The sequence below is a fragment of the Juglans microcarpa x Juglans regia genome, chromosome 5S (assembly GCF_004785595.1).
Source record: "Juglans microcarpa x Juglans regia isolate MS1-56 chromosome 5S, Jm3101_v1.0, whole genome shotgun sequence".
Taxonomy (NCBI): domain Eukaryota; kingdom Viridiplantae; phylum Streptophyta; class Magnoliopsida; order Fagales; family Juglandaceae; genus Juglans; species Juglans microcarpa x Juglans regia.
Window position 1 is genome coordinate 17,016,210 of NC_054603.1, and position 21,870 is coordinate 17,038,079.

General features: G+C 36.1%; 2 protein-coding genes across 2 annotated transcripts; both read right to left on the reverse strand.

The window, feature by feature from the left end:
- Positions 1-203: 203 nt before the first annotated feature.
- On the reverse strand, positions 204-1,435 carry LOC121266751. Its single transcript, XM_041170559.1, has 2 exons — positions 932-1,435; positions 204-458 (listed from the first exon to the last, which is right to left on the reverse strand). The coding sequence occupies exons 1-2, from the start codon at positions 1,335-1,337 to the stop codon at positions 403-405; spliced, it is 462 nt and encodes a 153-aa protein (XP_041026493.1). The 5' UTR covers positions 1,338-1,435; the 3' UTR covers positions 204-402.
- A 16,882-nt stretch (positions 1,436-18,317) lies between these two features.
- On the reverse strand, positions 18,318-21,279 carry LOC121268311 (multiple organellar RNA editing factor 9, chloroplastic-like). The gene is given in 5 exon segments (XM_041172525.1): positions 18,318-18,614; positions 18,617-18,721; positions 18,846-18,911; positions 20,019-20,116; positions 20,842-21,279. Coding segments are annotated over 5 exon segments (702 nt in total). The 5' UTR covers positions 21,210-21,279; the 3' UTR covers positions 18,318-18,549.
- Positions 21,280-21,870: the final 591 nt, after the last annotated feature.

The following is a 21,870-nucleotide window of genomic DNA, read 5'->3' on the forward strand; positions in this document are numbered from 1 at the left end:
CACGTATCAGATCAAATCTTATCGATTTCTTTATAGTCAAGGCATTTCTCTTTTCTAAAACTACATCGATTCATCATAATAAACAAACATGGTTACTATAATTGATAACGGATATATTTAATAACATGCCTTCAGGAACAAATTAACAAAAGAAAAAAAAAAAATGAGAGAATGGCATGCCACCCTATAGATAAGAAGACAAGTTACAAACACGATCACAATCAATAACTTCTTCAAAATTCCGAAAACTCTGCCTTTCGATTCCAAAATCTTACACTCATTTCTCAATTTTTACAGCCCTAACTTCAGGTATGAAATTTACTCCAAATTTTCTTTCCCGAGAGAAAAAAACAAACAAACAAAAAGAAAGAGGACACCATCTCTCAAATGAAGACTCATCTTTCATCTCTGAGCTTGAAATCCCATCTTGTTCTTCCCATCCCTCTCCAATACCAGGTCTGCACTCCAAATTTATAGGTGTTAGTCACAGAATCCTCAATGTATAATATTTTCAGAAAGAAGACGAAGATTCACAAATAAGAAAATTGCAATAGTAATCACTGTCTGGCTGCAAAAAATAAATAAATAAATAAAACTGAAAAATTTAAAGCTTATTTATGCTTTCATTATATATAAATATTTAAAAAGCAAATTAAATGAAGGGAACAAATAACTGTAGAGCAAAAATAATTTGACAGAAATTCGAACAGGCTATCTAATCAATTTCCTCTGTTCAAGGCCCCAAACAATAATCAACAGTATAACCCTTCATTTTCCAATTCTTTAAACCTCTGGTTTTGCAGTAGCCAAACAGAGGAGAACAACAAATCAGAAGAAACCCAGAAGAAGGTTGCCCAACAGTGAAGAACCCAGAACCAGAATCAATAACAAATAAAAAAAAACCAATTAAAATCAGAGGATGAATGAGTACCTTGAGGTTTACAAACTGGAGGTTTTTCAAAGAGAGAAAGGGAGAGCTGTTTATGAGCAACACCAATATCAAACAAAATGAGCCCTGAAGATGGATCGTTAACAATGATATCCTTAACCGGAAGCCATAGAAAGAGTTCTTCCTGAGACAAGCCCTCCAACCCTTTAAGCCCACGAAAGCTGAGGTTAGCCCGAACTATGCTTTCAAAGAACACTCTAGTCTCGAACTTAGCCAAGCATGGCTGCTCCAGGTGCACCTCCAGAAGACCAGTTTGGTCAAGACTGTATGTTTTGACGTTTTCTGGGAAGAGACCAGGTGGGAGGCCTTGGCTTTGGAGGAGGTCGTGGAGGGAAGAGATGGCCGTGGGAGGAAGGAGGAGGAGAAGAAAGAGAGTGAGGAAAGACATGACGGTCAGAGGCAATTGTACTGATCACAGAGTTGGGGTATGATTTTGGCCCTTGGAGTAGGCTTTAGGTTTAGGTATTTTTAAAAGTGATTTTATGTTTATGTTTTTCGAAGGTTATTATGTGAAGTGGGGGCCATAATTGAATGGAATGTATGTATTATAGGTTGGCAACCCACCTCGGACACCAAATTACCTTTATAAAATGTTCAAGAAAATGATGTTTCCACCACCGAAATGTCTTACGAGTTTATAGCAATTTACCATGTAATTTTTTCTTTCTTTTTTGGAAAATGATAGTACGTCCCGTGATTTTATTTTTTCATTTTGATATTTCGTATATTTTTTTAAGAGAAATATTCTAATCATAAAATAATTATATAAAATTAATCTCACAAATTGATATAATTTGATATAGTTTATTAGATTATAAAATTATTTTTATTGTAAAGTAAATCTGACAGATCACAAAAAGCCACATCAATTTATATGATTATTTTTATATAATCTCTTTATGGTTGTAGTACTTTTTTTTAAAAAAAGTTAAAGAATTGATTATTGGTGAATTGATTTTTTAAATATTTTTAAAAAATTACAATTTACATTAGGAACATACGTTGGGCGATATGGCAGCATGATCATTTTTTATCTAAATATATTCTATAATTTGAAAAGAGATAGGCACAATACATGAATCACACTGTATTAAATCCTAAAATCTATATTATCTATAAACAATAATTAATGTACTAAAATATATATATATATATATATATCAATTTTCAAAATATAAAAGATATTTGTATCACAAAATTATGGGTAATTATGAGTAAATCGTAAACTAGAATGACGGGAGAAGTGATGTAATTATAAATTTTTTTTATAAAAATAAATTTATATAAATTACATGATATTATAAATTTATTTTAAAATAAAATAATTTTAGAACCTAACATATTATTTCAAATCATATTAATTTATATATTAATCACTTGTTTTGCATATTGATAAGTTATGAAGAGAGGAGGATAGTAATGAGTAAGGACGAGACAAAACCCTGCTGATTTCGTGCGAGACAATTGGTTACGCTGTGCATGAGAACTGAAGTGAAAAGGCCGAAAGGGAATCCCATGAATGTCACGAGCTAAACAGTAGTGTGTCAGAATAATACAGGAAGGGAAGCTGCTCGTCTCGTGTGAACTGAAAAACCACCAGCCCTGCAACTTTAATTTCCATTTAAAATTAAATCAATTCATCATTTTCTTTTTTTTTCTTTTTCTTTTAATATATATATATATATATATACACACTAAGAAACAGCTCGGGATGCATTAATTGCAGAGTACATAAGATATAATGATTTAAATAAAAATAAATAAAAAATTCAGTAACTTATTTATCTGAAAAAATAAAATAAAATTATAGAAAGATAAAAAATTAAGATAAAAAAATACAAACTTTAACAAAGTATAAGTATTGATCTGCATCCATATTGATTATCTATTTACTCTCTATATAATAATAAAATATTATTAATTTTTTTATTTAAAAAAAATTGAAATAAAAATAAAGAAAAATGAATACATTACCAGAACAAAAAGATATGAAAAAGAGACGTTATTAGGGAATTTTGTTAAAACATGATTTTTCACTAAATTTTACAATAAAGCTATACGTCAAATGGTCAATGGTCTTAAGAATCTTTTGGTAAAACAGAATCCTTATTAAATTTTACAAGAGAATTACACGTCAAATGGTCAAGAGTTTTAAAAGTATTTTGGTAAAATATGACTTAACAGAAAAATAAAAATAAAATTAACGAAAAAATAATAAAATTTATTATTCACAATTAAATAACCACATATTATAATAAAAAATATATATATATATATATTATCTATTATAAAGAATACCTCGAATACGGACCTTTCACTCTCAAAGACATCATCAAACAACATTTTGGTGCAACGATCTATTTGTATTGGTAATTTTCCATTGTAAGTTTTCAATTATTTAAATTCGACTCTTATATTTTATTATAAAATATAGAATAATTATATTTTTAAGTCATTATGTAGAACATATTTAACAAAATACTTACATATTATAATTTGATTTAAAAAATAAATTTTTAAATTTAAATTTTAATATTCAAATATTATAAATGATATCCTGTATATACTGATTTAAGAATGCAACAGCTCTAAAATATATAAATTTGCTCAAACATCATCTTATATTCAATTTATGTGACCTACCATGGCATTTGAACATTTTAATATTGAGAGCCCTCTAAAATCTCAAGAAATCATTAAAAATTATTTTTTAAGTTTTTGCATAAGGTAAATTATGTTAAAACCAACATCTTTTCTTCCTAAATTCTTTTAGAGTAGTGCAAGCTCCAACTAGATACGTCATGTGTAGGCCATTTGTACAAAAGTAAGCCTCACTAAAAAATAATGATTTTTTACACTTTTTCAATATAAGATCCACTTTTTTTATAAAAAAATTTTCAATATATGTTTTGTTTATTTTATCTTTGTTTTTTTTTTGTTTAATATGATAACGCTCCATTTCAATCCATCTCATCATTGTAATTTTTTAAATCCCACACAAAATATAATAAATAATTTAATATTTTTAAATCTCAAAACAATAATAATATTAAAAAATAATATTCTAACAATATTTTATTTAATTTTTCTTCTCATCTCAACTCATTATCCGAACAATAACCTTAGTCATTTTTTTTTTCTGTATGTTTTTTTGTCTTTACCTAAATTTAGAAACCCTTAAATTGCGGGCATGTGGATCCTCATGAAAGCATCAAATACTTTTTAAATTTTTGGTAAAGCTCATACTTGTATCTTAATCAACATATAAATTGATCCATCAACATGACAGTGAACAACATTATACATTACTTAGGCATGTCGTGGACAACCACTTATCTTTATGACTTTTTCTGCTTCCCCCAATGTCATTTTCCGTACAAATATTAATTGGAATCAATTCATCTTGTCTTTGACCTTACTTTCTCAGCTCGCTTTTCCCATTTCATCCCTTATTTTTTCAAATACTACTCTAATTTATTTACAAACCTAAAATAGAAATTGTGTAAAGATTAGTATCTAAGGGTTTAATCGACTCGGTTCAAGAAAGAGTTTGATTCTTTTCTTGATTCCAAATTAGACACCAATGTCGGATAGGGAGCAATTGGTAAAAATAGGATAGGATTGAGTCAATTTTAATATGATTTCTGCTATATACACGAAGTCTTACACGGGTCACTACAAGAAATACGTATATTTATGACAGATTATTTACGACGGAAATAGACTCATTTTGATAGAAAATAATCATTTTGACAAGAAATAACTGATAACAGTTAAGCAATTTTCTTGTAATGGGTTGACGTGGTACTACCTCGTCAACATAAGTAATTCAGTTTGAACTTTTGTTTGGGGTCAGAATTGAAATTTGTAAACCTAAAGAACAGAATAAGTTATTGGAATATGTAGATATGAATTAATATTAGTTTTTTTATTTATTGATATAGTAAAAAATAAATCACATAAAATAACTGTTTTTTTAATTCTGTATTTAGTATGCAGATGCTTGCAAATCAGTGGGATCCAAGACAATCATAAATTCATGTCTTAGTAATCTTTTCTTTGGAAAAATCAGAGAACATCTTTTAAGCTGGAATTACAAATTAAGCCACTCTGAATGAATTCAGCCATCACGATCAGCCACTAAGTAAGGGCATCTTAGTCATAAAACCTGCTTAATTGATTACACCTATATAATAGAGTACTAATAGCATGCCTGCATAACAATAAGTAATACGTAGCTACAAAGGAACTCGATCTTCAAGTCCTGAAATAATCACATATATTTATTATTTATTTATAAATAACTTTTGAACACTTGACAAAATTTTCCTCATTCATCTCATCATTTGTCTGTGTTTTCTCGATTTTTTTTTTTTTGGAAATAAAAACATAAAAAGAGAAACAAGTTTTATAAAATCCAATACAAAACAATTTGATTATATATATATATATATATATAAAATAAAAAAAAAAACTTTTGCATTCAACATAGTCTACATTTACAAAACCCAATTAATTAATTAACTACAAGAAAAACGGATTTTCGTAACTAATTTATTGCAACTAAAAGATTATTTGTAACTAATTTTAGTTGTAAATAATTATTTTACTGGAATTAACTGGTCACAAATAAGTAGTTTTCTTATACAAAAGATATCTAAAAAACTTTTATCCAAAAATTTTTTCATTCTCACTACCCGCTTTCATAGATCACAATGCAAAATTAGAAAACTCTTTAACTCCAATTTTCTACCAAACAAGCAAGGGCCACCTACAGTTTTTTAATATTTAGCATGAGGAAGTGAAAAATGCTTGGTATACAAAAGATCTTATAAAATGAAGTTTATAAATTAATATAATTTGTTATGGTACGTTAGATTATAAAATTCTTTTTATTACAAAGTAGACCTGTGTATTACATTAAATTAAGAGTGTGTTTGAATGTTGAAGTTAGTTGAGTTGAGTTGAGTTGAGATGATAAAATATTGTTAGAATATTATTTTTTAATATTATTATTATTTTAGTATTTGAAAAAGTTGAATTGTTTATTATATTTTGTGTTGGAATTTAAAAAAGTTGTAATGATGAGTTGAGATGAGTTGAGAGTAGTTCAAGATCCAAACAAAGCCTAAGTCAATATAGAATAAGCCAAGTCCAGGGCTGCAAACGAACTAAGTCGAGTCGAATTCAAACAAGCGCAATCGAGCTCAATTAGCATGTTTACTCGTTTAAACTCGGCTTGAACTCGAATATTTTTGTTCGAACTCAGCTTGTTAACTATTAATGTTATTCGAATTCAGTTTGAGCTTGACTAAAAATAAACAAACGATTTGAGCTCGAGCTCGAACTTTATTTTTTTAAGAAAAAAGAATTTTGAATCTTACCTTTTGATTGATAAAAAAAATAAATTTTATAAAAAAAAAAAAAAAACTTTAACCATTTAACTATTCAACCAAATAGTTCTGATATGGTATATCTTTCTATAAAATAAATTAACTTATAGTTATAATTAAAAAATAATAATACATAAGATAAATGTAATAAATTAAACTATTTAATATATATAGATAATATAATAAGTCAAAAGTTTTAGTTGTATGATATATTATTATACAAATTATCCTATTCACACTTTGGGAACATAATAAATATATTAACTAACGTAAACTATAAATAAATTAATAATATATAATTAAGTATATAAAATATAAAACAAATACATATATAACATATTATGAGCTTCAAAACGAGTTCAAACAAGCCAAATCGAACTTATACGAACTTTATTCACGAGTCTAAATTGTGTCGAGTTGAATTTTACGAGTTTTGTTCGTTTAATATTTAAATTTATATTAGTATTTACAAATATTTCATTTATTTAAAAAAACGAATTTGAACCAAATATACACAAGCCGAGCTCAAGCTATTCCCGAACCGTTTTGTTCATTTATAACTGGCTTAAGCCCAGATTTATGTGGGGGAGAGGGGGGAGGCAAAGGATACATAAAAGTTTGTAGGTAACAAAAATTAAAGATTACTTAAAAGCATGCATATATGTACAGTAAGTTTCAAGTTTAAATGTAGAATAAAAAATAAAAATAATTAATATACAATTGATCTCAACGTTCATTCAACAAATAAAGGCTATTAATTATCGCATTCCTTCTCAATATTTGATATTGAAAATATTTTACATCTAATCTCTTTTATTACAAAAATCTTCTCATTCTTTTTTCGATAGTTTAAGAGCCGACAAATTTATATTTTATTATTAAAAAATCTTGAAATTCTTAACAAGTTTTGGAAAGAATTAGATAGAAGAAGTAAGTATTGCGCTATTTCTCTTAAATTTTCACACAGAGGAACCATTGTAATGGGCTTACGGCTTTACGGGTTGATATGAAATGTAGTAACATTTGGATATAAAATCACTTTCAATACGTCTTATTTTATTATTATAATTTTTTTAAATTTTTATATAAAATATAATAAATAATTTAATTTTTAAATTTAAAAATAATAATAATATTAAAAATTAATATTATAATAATAATTTATTTAACTCATATAAAATTATATCATCTTAACTAACTATACAACCGAGTCGCAAAGCAATAATTAGCCACGTGTGTCGTGGTATTTTACACACTTATTTTTTATTTATTTTTACATAACTTTTGAATAAATTAATGAAAATGTCAGAATTTGGGGCGAAGGGCCTCTCGCCCTCCTGGATTCTTCCACGTAGGTCGGTTTATAAATTTTATTTTATATAATCTATTTATAGATTTAGTACTATCTTTGAAATTTAGAAGCAGTGTGCAAAAAAATAAAAAAATCAATGCTGATACGATCCAACCCAACAAATATCGGATTTACTCAAAGAGTAATGTAAGAGAGAATCTAGTTAGCATCCGGTTCAAGGATTTGCACCGCACACCTGACGTGGCTAATCGGTTTAGCGATCCCGATTCTTGCGATCAACCCGAGTTTCACTTACCGATCAACCTTCGACTTCCCCTTAGCATATCTCCTCCTCTTTTGAAAAATCTTCCGAGTCACCCAAGCTTTCGTCAGCAGCCTCGTGCAACAATGAATTAATTGGATCTATATAAATCCAATTTTTGGGCGTTTTGTTGTTTTTCCCTTCCTGATCCTGTGGATGAGACATTTTTAATTGAATTTTTATAGGTTCGGAGATATATCAAGAAACTCTGGTAAAGGCACTTGCAAACACTTAAAATCATTTAAGTGCAGTTTAGATAGTGAAATGAAATGATTTGATATAAAAATTAAAAATTAAATAAAATATTATTAGTATATTATTTTTTAATAATATTATTATTTTGATATTTGAAGAAGTTAAATTTTTTATTATATTTTATATAAGAAATTAAGAAAATTATAATGATGTGATGAAATGACTATCCAAACAAAGATTCTCTTAAAAAAAATAATAAAAAAAAAAGTATTGATTCTTTCTTTTGCCTGGAGTAAGCTTCCTTGATGTCGGTATATAATTTTTTATTTCATCATAGACATTTATCTACTTTGTTTTTTAAGATTTTTATTACTGTGTTTCAGCTACAAATTCTCCCAACTACAGCTTGTTTGACATTTTGGACAATGAATTAGATTCTCTATGTTGAACTTCAAATCTGCAGTACTGGAGGCATCTTACCTTTTTTTCCTCCCTTTTATGTATCATTGCAAATAAATTTAGACCCCAGCACCCAATGTGAGGAGATTTTCTCTCCTCCAGGAACGTGTAACAAGCCCATGAGGGACCTCGGGAGAAGGGGGAGAGCCCAACTTGGCCTAACAACCCTCCTCTAAAAATAAGTCACTAGGCTTCTACGAGTACTCGACCCGTAAGCAAAACCAACCCATAAAGTAACCCTCATGTGAGAAAGATGAATGGTAGGGACAAATGACTCTTGTCATCTTGACACTCCCCAATGGACACCTAGTCCTCGAAAACCTGTACAGATAAGTGGGCGAGAAATGCGGAGGACTCTTGATCTCCTAACATAAGATATGGAGAGATTCGATAATGATCACTCGCAGGTTAAAGTCTAGTCAAGGAACTACACTGCATTAATGGCGCCACTCCTCGGACTCCACGCCACATTAATGGTGCCACCCCATGAGCCATGCCGCATTCAATGATTCTGACCAAATAACAGTCAAAGTGACATGAGCCCCCTAAGGCAAGGTACAAGATATCTCCCCAAGAAACCTCATATAAAAGCCGACTCCCAGGTATGAAGAAGACTCTAAGCTTTCGCACTCTCGCACAAGCTACTAAGGAGATATATTGACTTAAGTATCGGAAACTCTCCGACTTCTCCCCGACTCCCACTTTCCCTGCTTTCGTGAGTGTGTAGGTATAAAGACCTAGACCCGAGTTACTGGAATCCGACCCAAAAGCGTACGAAACATGATGTTAATAGTGGCGCCGTCTGTGGGATCCCTATAGACTTCACGTGTCCTTCATATGCCTGGGACAACCTATTTTTAGACAACTCGGGAACAAGAAGAAACAACATCAGTGAACATGGAAGTGAGACTCACAACGATAGAGCAACTGGTGGGAAAGTTGACTACCAAAGTAGAGACCTTTCGAAAAGAGAATGAGACACTCAAAGTAGCCACCAATGGACCGAAAAACCACGCGGAACCCAACAACAGCAAACATGTGCAGTCCAGAAACGGAGGAGGAGGAGGTGACACAGAGGAAGAAAAGAGGAATATGCAAAGTGAGTTGCGTAACCTCAAAGGGAAGTACGAAGAGATGAAGAAAAGGATGGGTACGTCATTGTCAGTGGACAAATTGCTCACCAACACTGGCCTACCCTACATCACAGAGATGATGTTCGTGCTGCTACCACCCAAATTCTGAGTTCCCCTCATGGACATGTACAACGAGACCAAGGACCCCCTTGAATACTTGGAGACATTCCAAGCCCACATGGCTCTACATGGTGTTTCCCAGGGGAAGTAGCTTGTAGGGCCTTCCCGCTAATTCTAAGGGACCAGTAAGAGTATGGTTTGGGTCTCTAACACTCGGATCCATAGACAACTTTGGGGAGCCGGCCTGCCTATTCCTTACACAGTTTATGGCAAGCTGAAGGAGGAGACACCCCGCGATGTATCTCCTCACCATCAAGTAGGGGGACGATGAGGGCATAAAGGCGTACCTGACTAGGTTCAACAAGGAACGCATGACAACAGATGACCAAGATGATAAAATAACTTTGGCAGTACTATTAGGGGGAGTATGGCCTCGATCCCAGTTCATGGTAGAATTAGCCAAGAAAACTCCCGCCATGCTGTGAGAGTTTATGGATCAGGCCAACAATTTTATCAATGCCGAGGACACGCTCAGTGCCTTGACCGAGTGTAGAAAGAAAGAACTAGTGCAGGCAGATAGAAAACGGAAGGAGCGGGGCAAGAGCAAGACCCATAAGAAGACGAAAAAAAGACTACATGAAAACAAAAGAGAAGAAGTCCCCACGAAAGGCCTGGGGTTTTGATTCGACTGGGCAGCAGTCACTATCTAAAGAAGACCGGCGCGCCGCTCGAAAAGTGGGCTACAGGAGTAATAATCGCTGTTATTTCACCTATCACCAGTCCACCACCCACAACACAGAAGATTGCATTTCCTTGAAGGAGGGGAGAGAGGAGATTGAACGATCGCAACTCCAGTACCCTCGTAGCCAACTAGAGCAGGAGCATAAAAGAAGGTCGCAGATGAGGAGTGTAGAAAGACCCAACAAGCTCAAGAGGGAAGGAAGCCCGAGACGAAAAGTAGCTGAATGGAGGCCATCTCACGGTCGCCCCTGAACACCACCCCAAGAAAGCACCCCGTTGGGGCGAGATCAAAACCATTGCGGGAGGGTTCGCAGGTGGGGGCACCACCCCATCACGACGAAGAGCGGACCCAACTCCTTAGCTGTCCGACAACTTACCTCTCTGTGGGACCCAAAGGCTGCTTTATTCCTCCCGCGTATCCAACCTTTAGCTATCCGACACTTACCTTCCCTTGAGAATCAACAAGCAGGAGCAGGTCTAGCCTTTGGCTACCCGACACTTACCTTCCCTCTGGCGTCAACAGGCAAGACCAGATCCAATCTCAAACTATCCGGAAACTTACCTCCTCACGGGACACAAAGAGATGAGTAACCTTAAGGTTGCTTTATCCCTCCCACAATGGAGAGCAGGTTTAGCCTCTCTGCTACTCGGCAACTTACCCTAACCTCCGCCATGGTGAAGAGTGAATTAGCGTTAATCTATCCAACACATATCTTTCCTGTGATGTCAATGGGTAGGAGCAGGAGCAGGACCAGTATCAGATTGCCCGACTTATCTCCCCGTAAGGAACCAAATGGAGAGTCCAACTTGGATCGAGTTCTCCCTCTCGCGGAAGAGGACGACTCACCTTAACCCCCGTCATGGCAAAGAGCAGACTAGCTCTTTAGCTGTCCGACAATTTACCTCTCTAGGGAAACCAAAGAGGCAAGTTAGCCTAAGGCATCCAGATCTCTCCTCTGAAGAGTGCGGGTCCAATATCTCAACTACCTGACTTCAACTCCCGGGCGTGTCTCCCCCAACGAAGAGACAACAACTAAGCAAGCGCCTCGAACTCCCATTGCACCCTATCAAAATGATCCAGGCTTGCAAACTCTAGAATATGGGTAAGTCGGTAAAATGTAATGGGTTACGGCTTTACAGGTTGATATGAAATTTAGTATCGTTTGGATATAAAAATACTTTTAATACATTTTATCTTATCATTAAAATTTTTTTAAATTCTCATACAAAATATAATAAATAATTCAATTTTTTAAATTTAAAAATAATAATAATATTAAAAAATAATAATATAATAATAATTTATTTAACTCATAAAACTATATCATCTTAACTAACTATATACAACCGAGTGGCAAAGTAATAATTAGCCACGTGTGTCGTGGTATTTTACACACTTATTTTTTATTTATTTTTACATAACTTTTGAATAAATTAATGAAAATGTCAGAATTTGGGGCGAAGGGCCTCTCGCCCTCCTGGATTCTTCCACGTAGGTCGGTTTATAAATTTTATTTTATATAATCTATTTATAGATTTAGTACTATCTTTGAAATTTAGAAGCAGTGTGCAAAAAAATAAAAAAATCAATGCTGATACGATCCAACCCAACAAATATCGGATTTACTCAAAGAGTAATGTTAGTGAGAATCTAGTTAGCATCCGGTTCAAGGATTTGCACCGCACACCTGACGTGGCTAATCGGTTTAGCGATCCCGATTCTTGCGATCAACCCGAGTTTCACTTACCGATCAACCTTCGACTTCCCCTTAGCTATCTTCTCCTCTTTTGAAAAATCTTCCGAGTCACCCAAGCTTTCGTCAGCAGCATCGTGCAACAATGAATTAATTGGATCTATATAAATCCAATTTTTGGGCGTTTTGTTGTTTTTCCCTTCCTGATCCTGTGGATGAGACAATTTTAATTGAATTTTTATAGGTTCGGAGATATATCAAGAAACTCTGGCAAAGGCACTTGCAAACACTTAAAAATATTTAAGTGCAGTTTAGATAGTAAAATGAGATGAAATGATTTGATATAAAAATTGAAAGTTAAATAAAATATTGTTAGTATATTATTTTTTAATATTATCATTATTTTGATATTTGAAGAAGTTAAATTTTTTATTATATTTTATATGAGAATTTAAGAAAATTATAATGATGCGATGAAATGACTATCCAAACAAAGATTCTCTTAAAAAAATAATAATAATAATAAAGTGTTGATTCTTTCTTTTGCCTGGAGTAAGCTTCCTTGATGTCGGTATATAATTTTTTTTTTTTTTCTAATCATGGTATATAATTTTTTATTTCATCATAGACATTTATCTACTTTGTTTTTTAAGATTTTTATTACTGTGCTTCAGCTACAGATTCTCCCAACTACAGCTTGTTTAACATTTTGGACAATGAACTAGATTCTCTATGTTGCACTTCAAATTTGCAGTACTGGAGGCATCTTACCTTTTTTTCCTCCCTTCTATGTATCATTGCAAATAAATTTAGACCCCAGCACCCAATGTGAGGGGATTTTCTCTCCCCCAGGTACGTGTAACAAGCCCATGGGGGATCTCGGGAGAAGGGGGATAGCCCAACCCGGCCTAACAACCCTCCTCTAAAAATAAGTCATTGGACTTCTACGAATACTCGATCCGTAAGCAAAACCAACCCGTGAAGTAACCCTCACGTGAGAAAGACGAATGGTAGGGACAAATGAGACTCGCCATCTTGACACTTCCCAATGGACACCTAGCCCTCGAAAACCTGTACAGACAGGTGGGCGAGAAATGCAAAGGACTCTCGATCTCCTAACATAAGGTATGGAGAGACTCGACAATGATCACTCGTAGGTTAAAGTCTAGTCAGGGAACCGCACTGCATTAATGGCGCCACTCCTCAGACTCCATGCCACATTAATGGTGCCACCCTCCATGCCACATTAATGGTGCCACCCCATGAGCCATGCCACATTCAATGATTCTGACCAAATAATAGTCAAAGTGACATGAGCCCCTTAAGGCAAGCTACAAGATATCTCCCCTAGAAACCTCGTATAAAAACCGACCCCTAGGTATGAAGAAGACTCTAAGCTTTCGCACTCTCGTACAAGCTACTAAGGAGATATACTGACTTAAGTATCTGAGACTCTCCGGCTTCTCCCCGGCTCCCACTTTCCCTGCTTTCATGAGTGTGCAGGTATAAAGACCTAGACCCGAGTTGCTGGAATCCGACCCAAAGGCGTACGAAACACGATGTTAACAGTGGCGCCGTCTGTGGGATCTCTATAGACTTCACGTGTCCTTCATATGCCTGGGACAACCTATTTTTAGACAACTCGAAAACAAGAAGAAACAACATCAGTGAACATGGAAGTGAGACTCACGGCGATGGAGCAACTGGTGGGAAAGTTAACTACCGAAGTAGAGACCTTCCGAAAAGAGAATGGAACACTCAGAGTAGCCACCAATGGACCGAAAAACCACGCGGAACCCAACAATAGCAAACATGTGCAGTCCAGAAACGGAGGAGGAGGTGACACAGAGGAAGAAAAGAGGAATATGCAGAGTGAGTTGCGTAACCTCAAAGGGAAGTACGAAGAGATGGAGAAAAGGATGGGTACGTCATCGTCAATGGACAAGTTGCTCACCAACACTGCCTGCCCTACATCACGGAGATGATGTTCGTGCAGCTACCACCCAAATTCCGAGTTCTCCTCATGGACATGTACGACGGGACCAAGGACCCCCTTGAACACTTGGAGATATTCCAAGCCCACATGACTCTACATGGTGTTTCCCAGGGGAAGTAGCTTGCAGGGCCTTCTCGCTAATTCTGAGGGACCAGTAAGAGTATGGTTTGGGTCTTTAACACTCGGATCCATAGACAACTTCGGGGAGTCGGCCTGCCTGTTCCTTACACAGTTTATGGCAAGTTGAAGGAGGAGACGCCCCGCGATGTATCTCCTCACCATCAAGTAGGGGGAAGATGAGGGCCTAAAGGCGTACCTGAGTAGGTTCAACAAGGAACGCATGACAACAGATGACCAAGATGATAACATAACTTTGGCAGCACTATTAGGGGGAGTATGGCCTTGGTCCCAGTTCATGGCAGAATTAGCCAAGAAAACTCCTGCCACGCTGCAAGAGTTTATGGATCAGGCCAACAATTTTATCAATGCCGAGGACACGCTCAGGGCCTTGACCTAGCGTAGAAAGAAAGAACTGGTGCAGGCAGATAGAAAACGGAAGGCGTGGGGCAAGAACAAGGCCCATAAGAAGACGAAAAAAAGACTACATGACAATAGAAGAGAAGAAGCCCCCACGAGAGGCCTGAGGTTTTGATTCGACCGGGAAGCACTCACTATCTAAAGAAGACCGGCGCACCGCTCGAAAAGTGGGCTATAGGAGCAATAATCGTTGTCATTTCACCTATCACCAGTCCACCACCCACAACACAGAAGATTGCATTTCCTTGAAGGAGGGGAGATAGGAGATTGAACGATCGCGACTCCAATACCCTCCTAGCCAGAAACTAGAGCAGGAGCATAAAAGAAGGTCATAGTAGAGGAGTGTAGAAAGGCCCAAAAAGCCAAGGAGGGAAGGAAGCCCGAGACGAAGAGCAGCCGAATGGAGGCTACCTCACGGTCGCCCCTGAACACCACCCCAAGAAATCACCCCGTTGGGGCGAGATCAAAACCATTGCAAGAGGGTTCGCCGGTGGGGGCACCACCCCATCACGACGAAGAGCAGACCCAACTCCTTAGCTATCCGACAACTTACCTCTCTGTGGGACCCAAAGGCTGCTTTATTCCTCATGCGGGTCCAACCTTTGGCTATCCGACACTTAACTTCCCTTGAGAGTCAACAAGTAGGAGCAGGTCTAGCCTTTAGCTACCCGACACTTACCTTCCCTCTGGGTGTCAACAGGCAAGAGCAGATCCAATCTTAAACTATTCGGCAACTTACCCTAACCTCTGCCGGTGAAGAGTGAATTAGCGTTAATCTACCCAACACTTATCTTTCCTGTGATGTCAATAGGCAGGAGCAGGTCGAGTGTCAGACTGCTCGACTTATCTCCCCGTAAGGAACTAAATGGAGAGTCCAACTTGGATCGAGTTCTCCCTCTCGCGGAAGAGGACGACTCACCTTAACCCCCGTCATGGCGAAGAGCGGACTAGCTCTTCAGCTATTCGACAATTTACCTCTCTAGGGGAACCAAAGAGGCGAGTTAGCCTAAGGCATCCTGATCTCTCTCCTAAAGAGTGCGGGTCCAGTATCTCAACTACCTGACTTCAACTCCCGGGCATCTCCCCCAATGAAGAAACGACAACTAAGCAAGCGCCTTGAACTCCCATCACACCCCATCAAAATGATCCAGGTTTGCAAACTCCAAAATTTCAATTACAATTAAGTGTTATTTCCCCCCCCCCCCCCCCCCCCACACACACACACACACACACACACACACACACACACACAAAACCTGCGAAATATGGGTAGGTTGGTAAAATGTATTGGCCTTCAGAAATCCGGGTCGCTTGCTTAAGCCCAATCTGGCCCGCCTAGCAAAGGTGGGTGTTGGCACTCACCGGAAGGAGGGTCGGAGAAAATTTTGAAAGGGGGCTAGAATAACACCAAAATGCACGTTTTAATAATAATAATAATAATAAAAAAATATGACACGCAGGAGGCCATATAGAAGAACTCATCAAAAGATTTCAAGAACCTAGATTATGTATTTCCTTAAACCAACTATCTCGGCCATAGTTTTGAATTCCATAATGTTCTATTCAAAACTTTCTGTTCTAGTGTAGGATTTGGTATACTCTACATTCTTCTTTCGTTTCATTCCAAATTCTGATTCATTCCAACAAATTCCAAACTGCATTCTATTCTAGACTGTTTTAATGGCAATTTTGTAATTCTTTTGAGTTTGGATGGCATTTATGTAAATTTGTAAATTCTAAATCTAGATGGCATTAATGTAATTTCTAAATCTAAAAGGGATTTATATAATTTAAATTCTTTTGTAACTTTAAATATGTCCCCTCATTCTCTTTGTTTTTTTTAATCTCATTATTTCTAATTTAATCATTTCTATGCTCTTCATTTTTTTTCTTCATTTTTTCTTGTGTCTCAACTCAAGTTTGTAATATTTTTAATATTATAATTTGACACCAATATCTCTATTTTTTTTTTAATTCTTTCAATGCATATTCATTTTAGAAATCTTATATATAGAATATGTATATAGCTCCAAACAGTACACCGGAATGCAACGGTACTGAAATATTCCGTTCCAGTACTTGAATCAAAATAACCACCGGAATAGAATTTAAAACGAGATTCTCAACCCACTTTTTATAATTCAATTTCAAATCTCAAACCCTAGCCAATACCAAGCTAAGCCCCCCTTACATCTTTTGATCTTCTCAGCCCGATTTGCAGCTCCTGCCTTCCATTCCCATCCGCCACGACCATACTCAACCATCACCTTCTCTATAGCCTTTTATTCCAATCTGCCACATCCCGACCCAACCATGCATCCAACCAAAACCGTTCTATGCATCTTTGTATTTGGTAGGGCTGGTTCAACTTTGCAAGTTCATATATAAATGGTTTGGTTCGAATCAAAGCCTTTAACTCAGATTGGTCAGGTCAGTTGCACCCTTGGACGATTTAGAGTAGGTAATTAGGGTTGGACTTCAACTCCTACGGAGTCAAAAAGCCCAATTCTGACCTTGACTCCAATCAAAGTCGAAGGCCAAGTCAACAGACACAGCCCTAAACTTGTCCTTGTTTAGATTATTAAATATGTTATCATTTTCAGAATTAGTTGTTGGATTCGGAGTTCAGAAGTCGGAGCCGATAGCAGCTTCAACTCCGACTTCAACCATATTTTTCAGAGTAACTCCGACTTCGAACTCCAATTTTCCAACTCCGCCAGATTCAAAGTTAGAGTCCGAGGGGCGTCAGCTGGAGTCAAAGCAGTCGGGAGTTTTGCCCACCCCTACAGGTAATGGACTCTGTCACAGAGATCGCAAATGCCCTTTGGTAATTGAGCATCATAACCTGAATAGACTCATCCGGAATCCAACTTATAGTCCATGTCAGATCTTGTACCAGTACAAAATGTTTCTAATAAGTTGCAACCCTCACAAGTAAACTGCTGCAACAAAGGAATCTGTCTGTGCTTATAAGACTTAATTATGAACAGAGAGTGACAACCGCATTTATGGGATTAGTACTTACCTACGGCACATTTGAAAACAAATATAAAATCACTTCATCTCTATTAAATGTCCGAAAATAGTCAAGAATGCAAGAATGATCCATTCCTACAAGATATCAAGGATACCCCATGCGATTATCAGAAAGGATTGCTCATAAGGTTAAAAAGATAAAAGAAAGGAGAGAAAATTTAATGTCACAAAAAAAAGTTCCAACCGCATAGTTCCAATAAGCAAATTCATATGAAGCATGTAAAAGTTAACTAAAATTCCCTTTTCTGTAACATACTCATACGTCAAAGCTACATCTTCCTTGAGATGACGATGACAATCTTGCAGACAGATACAGCAACAATGCGTCTGACCAGACACTTCATAAGCATGTTTTGCTCGCCTCATGTTGAACTATCCATGATGTACTGTTCACAGATATGCGGTAAAAGATTATATAGACCAGCACTACCCCATCAGGCTCTTACCCAACATTAAAACCTAACATTAAAAACATGTGACAACAATAGCTTTAAAAAATAGTATAAATAGATAATCATGAAAGGAATCTTTAAATTAACAGTTAAAAAAGATAAACTAATCCAGTTCGACGCAATAAGATTGATCACGTGTGGGGAGAACTCAAAATCAAGTACAAAAATATACTCCTACAGGTAAATCTTTTATGGAGAATGAAATTCTGATAGCTCATCCAGCAGTAAGAAATCTAAAGTCTGGAATAAATCTAAAAAAAAAGACATAGTATGACACAAAATCCCAGTACCTCATCCAGAGGCTGAATCAGAAGTAGACACCTCTTGTCTGGGTCTTCTTCTTTCAGGAGGGGGCCATCCCTCTTCCTTTCGTACCTTCTACTTTCATATTTTGATCCGCTACGTTTTGGTTGATAAGTAGGGTATTTGCAGGGAATTATCTCTCCATTGATATACTTATCCCCTAAAAGGAACCAGAAGAAAGAATACAGTCAAAAAAAAGATGGGAGACATCATCCTGGCATCAATAGGATAAATAGAAGTAGAAAAAACTATTTTTCAGTCCAGGAATGAAGCACATGAATCACCTCCATAGTCTTTATTTTTGACGTCTATGTATGAATCTGGCAACACCCAGAGCACCCCAGGCAATCCTACAATGATGAAGTCGAAGATATATTAGAATAAAGAATGCAAACAAACGAACCGAGAAAGTGGTTGACCCAAGTGGTAAAAGTCTTGTTCTTGGTGGTATGCTCTCTCTAGGTCAAAGGTTCAAACCCTTGGGCGCAAACAATTTCTAGAGGCTTATCGGATAGGGTGAATTTCCCTTGAATTACCCACCCAAGTTGCACTTGAGGGAAACTTCACGCTGGGGGCACGTGCACCCCCAGGATTATTCAAGACTTTGTTTTGGACACCTGGTGCTAATTAAAAAAAAAAAGTGTAAACATGAAGAAGTGCTTTTTCTTTTTCTTTCTTTTTTTTTTTTTTTTTTTTAAAGAAAGGAGGACAGCACCTCCATACTTTATTAAAAAACCCTCACTAAGGTGGAGGAATAACCATAATTACAACCAATAAAACCCCAAAAAAAACCACCAAAACTCCTAACGCCTAACATAAGGTAAACCTAATCTATCCGTACGTATAAACCCCCTTAAGTCTCCCCGGACCCACCTCTTCTCCAACAAAATCCCAAGTTACGCCACTAGCTCCATGTTTCGATAAAAAATTAGCAACCATATTCGCTTCCCTAAACACATGTTTAAACTGAACATTAAGAGAAGAAATAATAGCTTGTGCTTCCTCCCAAAAATCCCACAAATACCAATATTTACATGTTCCTGTGATAAACCAACCCACCACTACACTAGAATCCGACTCCACCAACACATCTCGCAGTCCCAATTGTTGACAAAGATGAAGGCCATCCACAAAGGCTCTACATTCAGCAATGGTATTTGTTGCTTGACCATAGCAATGGGCAAAACCTCCAAGCACCCTCCCTTGCACATTCCATATCACCCCCCCTCACACCACAACCAGCCATCCCAGGATTGCCAAGAGAGCAACCATCCACATTAAGTTTGGCAAACCCCCTTGAAGGAGGATTCCAAGCAATTAACGTTGGTGGCTTTATTCGAATGGGCACCAACGGACAATTTAAAGCTTCCATAATTCTCAAATCACATTCACCCATTGATTTAAAAGATCTCAAGCCTCCTGATATCTCTAAAATAAAATATTTAAAAGATCTCTACCCTTGAATTTCTCAGATGTTTCTTCATCAACTGTGCACTGGAATCCAGTGTAGGTGGTGGTACTGAAAGCATACATATTCTTCTTTGCTTCTTCCATGCTGACACAAGAAGAAAATGCCATGTTAATAAGAGAATGGAAATGGAATAGATGCCAAATACTACATCTGCAAGTATAAAATTACCACTAACAATATAATAACTTTTATGTACCAATAGCCCTATTTAGAATGTGCATCTTAATGGCATGACTATAATGATCTTCCTTCGATGCAAAACCAAAAAAAGTTGGGACTTTTAGGTGTAGGAAAGCAACTAAATAATTTAAGGAAAAACCAAACGGACCACCAATACGAAGATCAATAGAATTTCAAAAGCAACATTCCCTCTACATTTTTTTTTTTTTTTTGAGAAGTAACATTCTCTATACATATTACAAATCAGAAAATTAATTTCAGAACAGAAAATTACCTTCAAGATGATCACTTGGAAATAAAACTACATCACTCATCCAATCATCCATAATTTCAGTAACACCTTTTTTCTGAATATATACCCAATGTAACTTTTACTAGTATTTGAATTTTAGTCACATGCAAAGAGCACCCATCAAACAAACCTCAACCATACTCATAAACTCCGTTTGAAAGCGCACATATTCTTCAATTGAACCCTAGAAATCAAAGACCTCTGCTCAAATTGGAGTGAACACAAAAATAAACCAAGTTTCCCCTCCACTTTTATTTACTCTCCCTACGTTTTCTCAACAACCAAACTGAAAAACACAGAAAATCAGCAAGAAGAAAAGCAAGAAAACAGAATGGACCTGCCCAAGACAGTGGCGAGGGTATTGAGGTAAGTATCAATCATCTGCTCCCTAGTGGGCGCAGGGTCCTTGGGGAACTCCATCACAATCAGCCAATGATTGTAATCGCATCCGGGGAGCATGATGGTCTCCCTGGGCTCGCTGCTGCTACTACCACTGCTTCTCTTGGCCGAGTAGTCCCCACCAACTGCTGCTGCTCTGCTTGAAGACGGCCGAGATTTTGTGGAGAGGTTCAAGAGCGGGCTAGGGTAACCGAAGTGGACACGAGACAGCGGGGTGGGAGTGGAAGTCGAAGTGGAACTGGAGGTTTTGGGCAGAGAAAGAGGGGTTAGGGTCTTAGGAAGGAGAGAGAGGGTAAAAGTCGCCATTGAAAAGAAGGTTTTGGGGCACACTATTCTCTCCTGAGAAATGGTAATAAGATTTTTGGGGTTTCGGAGGATAAGGCGAAGAAGTAGATTTAGGCCTTGTTTGTTTACAAAAAAATATTTTATTTTATCATTACAATTTTATTAATTTTTAATACAAAATAAAATAAATAATTCAATTTTTTCAAATCTTAAAATAAAAATAATATTAAAAAATATATTCTAACAATACTTTATTCAACTTTTTAACTTTAATCCCAACTCATCTCCTTTCATCTGCGAAAATAAATGAGCCTTTAGGCTCGTTTGGTTATTGAACTGCACTAAAATCAGTCTAAATTGAGTTTAATTTTAAATTGAATCTAACATTTACATCCAACTCTCAAAGTAACAAATTCATCTCAAGTCAAAACTTTCTTACAAGTGAGACCTACAATTTTTTCAACTCAACATTTCTTTACACGGGAGACCCACAACCTTTTTCAAATTCTCATAAATATATCTAAACTCATTTTAACATTCAAATATATTTAAACTCATATTAAGTGGCCCCCATAAAACTTATTCCACCATCTCAATTCACTATTATTCATAAAGAACTTAACTCATCTCAATTCAAATTAACATTCAAACACAATCTTAGTTTGGGGCGGGGTCTAATTGA

What these genes read in the sequence shown, in the direction of transcription:
- LOC121266751 (XM_041170559.1), bottom strand. Translation starts at nt 1,337, where the DNA reads ATGTCTTTCCTCACTCTCTTTCTTCTCCTCCTCCTTCCTCCCACGGCC. An exon ending in TCCAGTTTGTAAACCTCAAG is followed by an intron (nt 459 to 931) that starts GTACTCATTCAT and finishes TTTGGAGTGCAG; the next exon opens with ACCTGGTATTGGAGAGGGAT.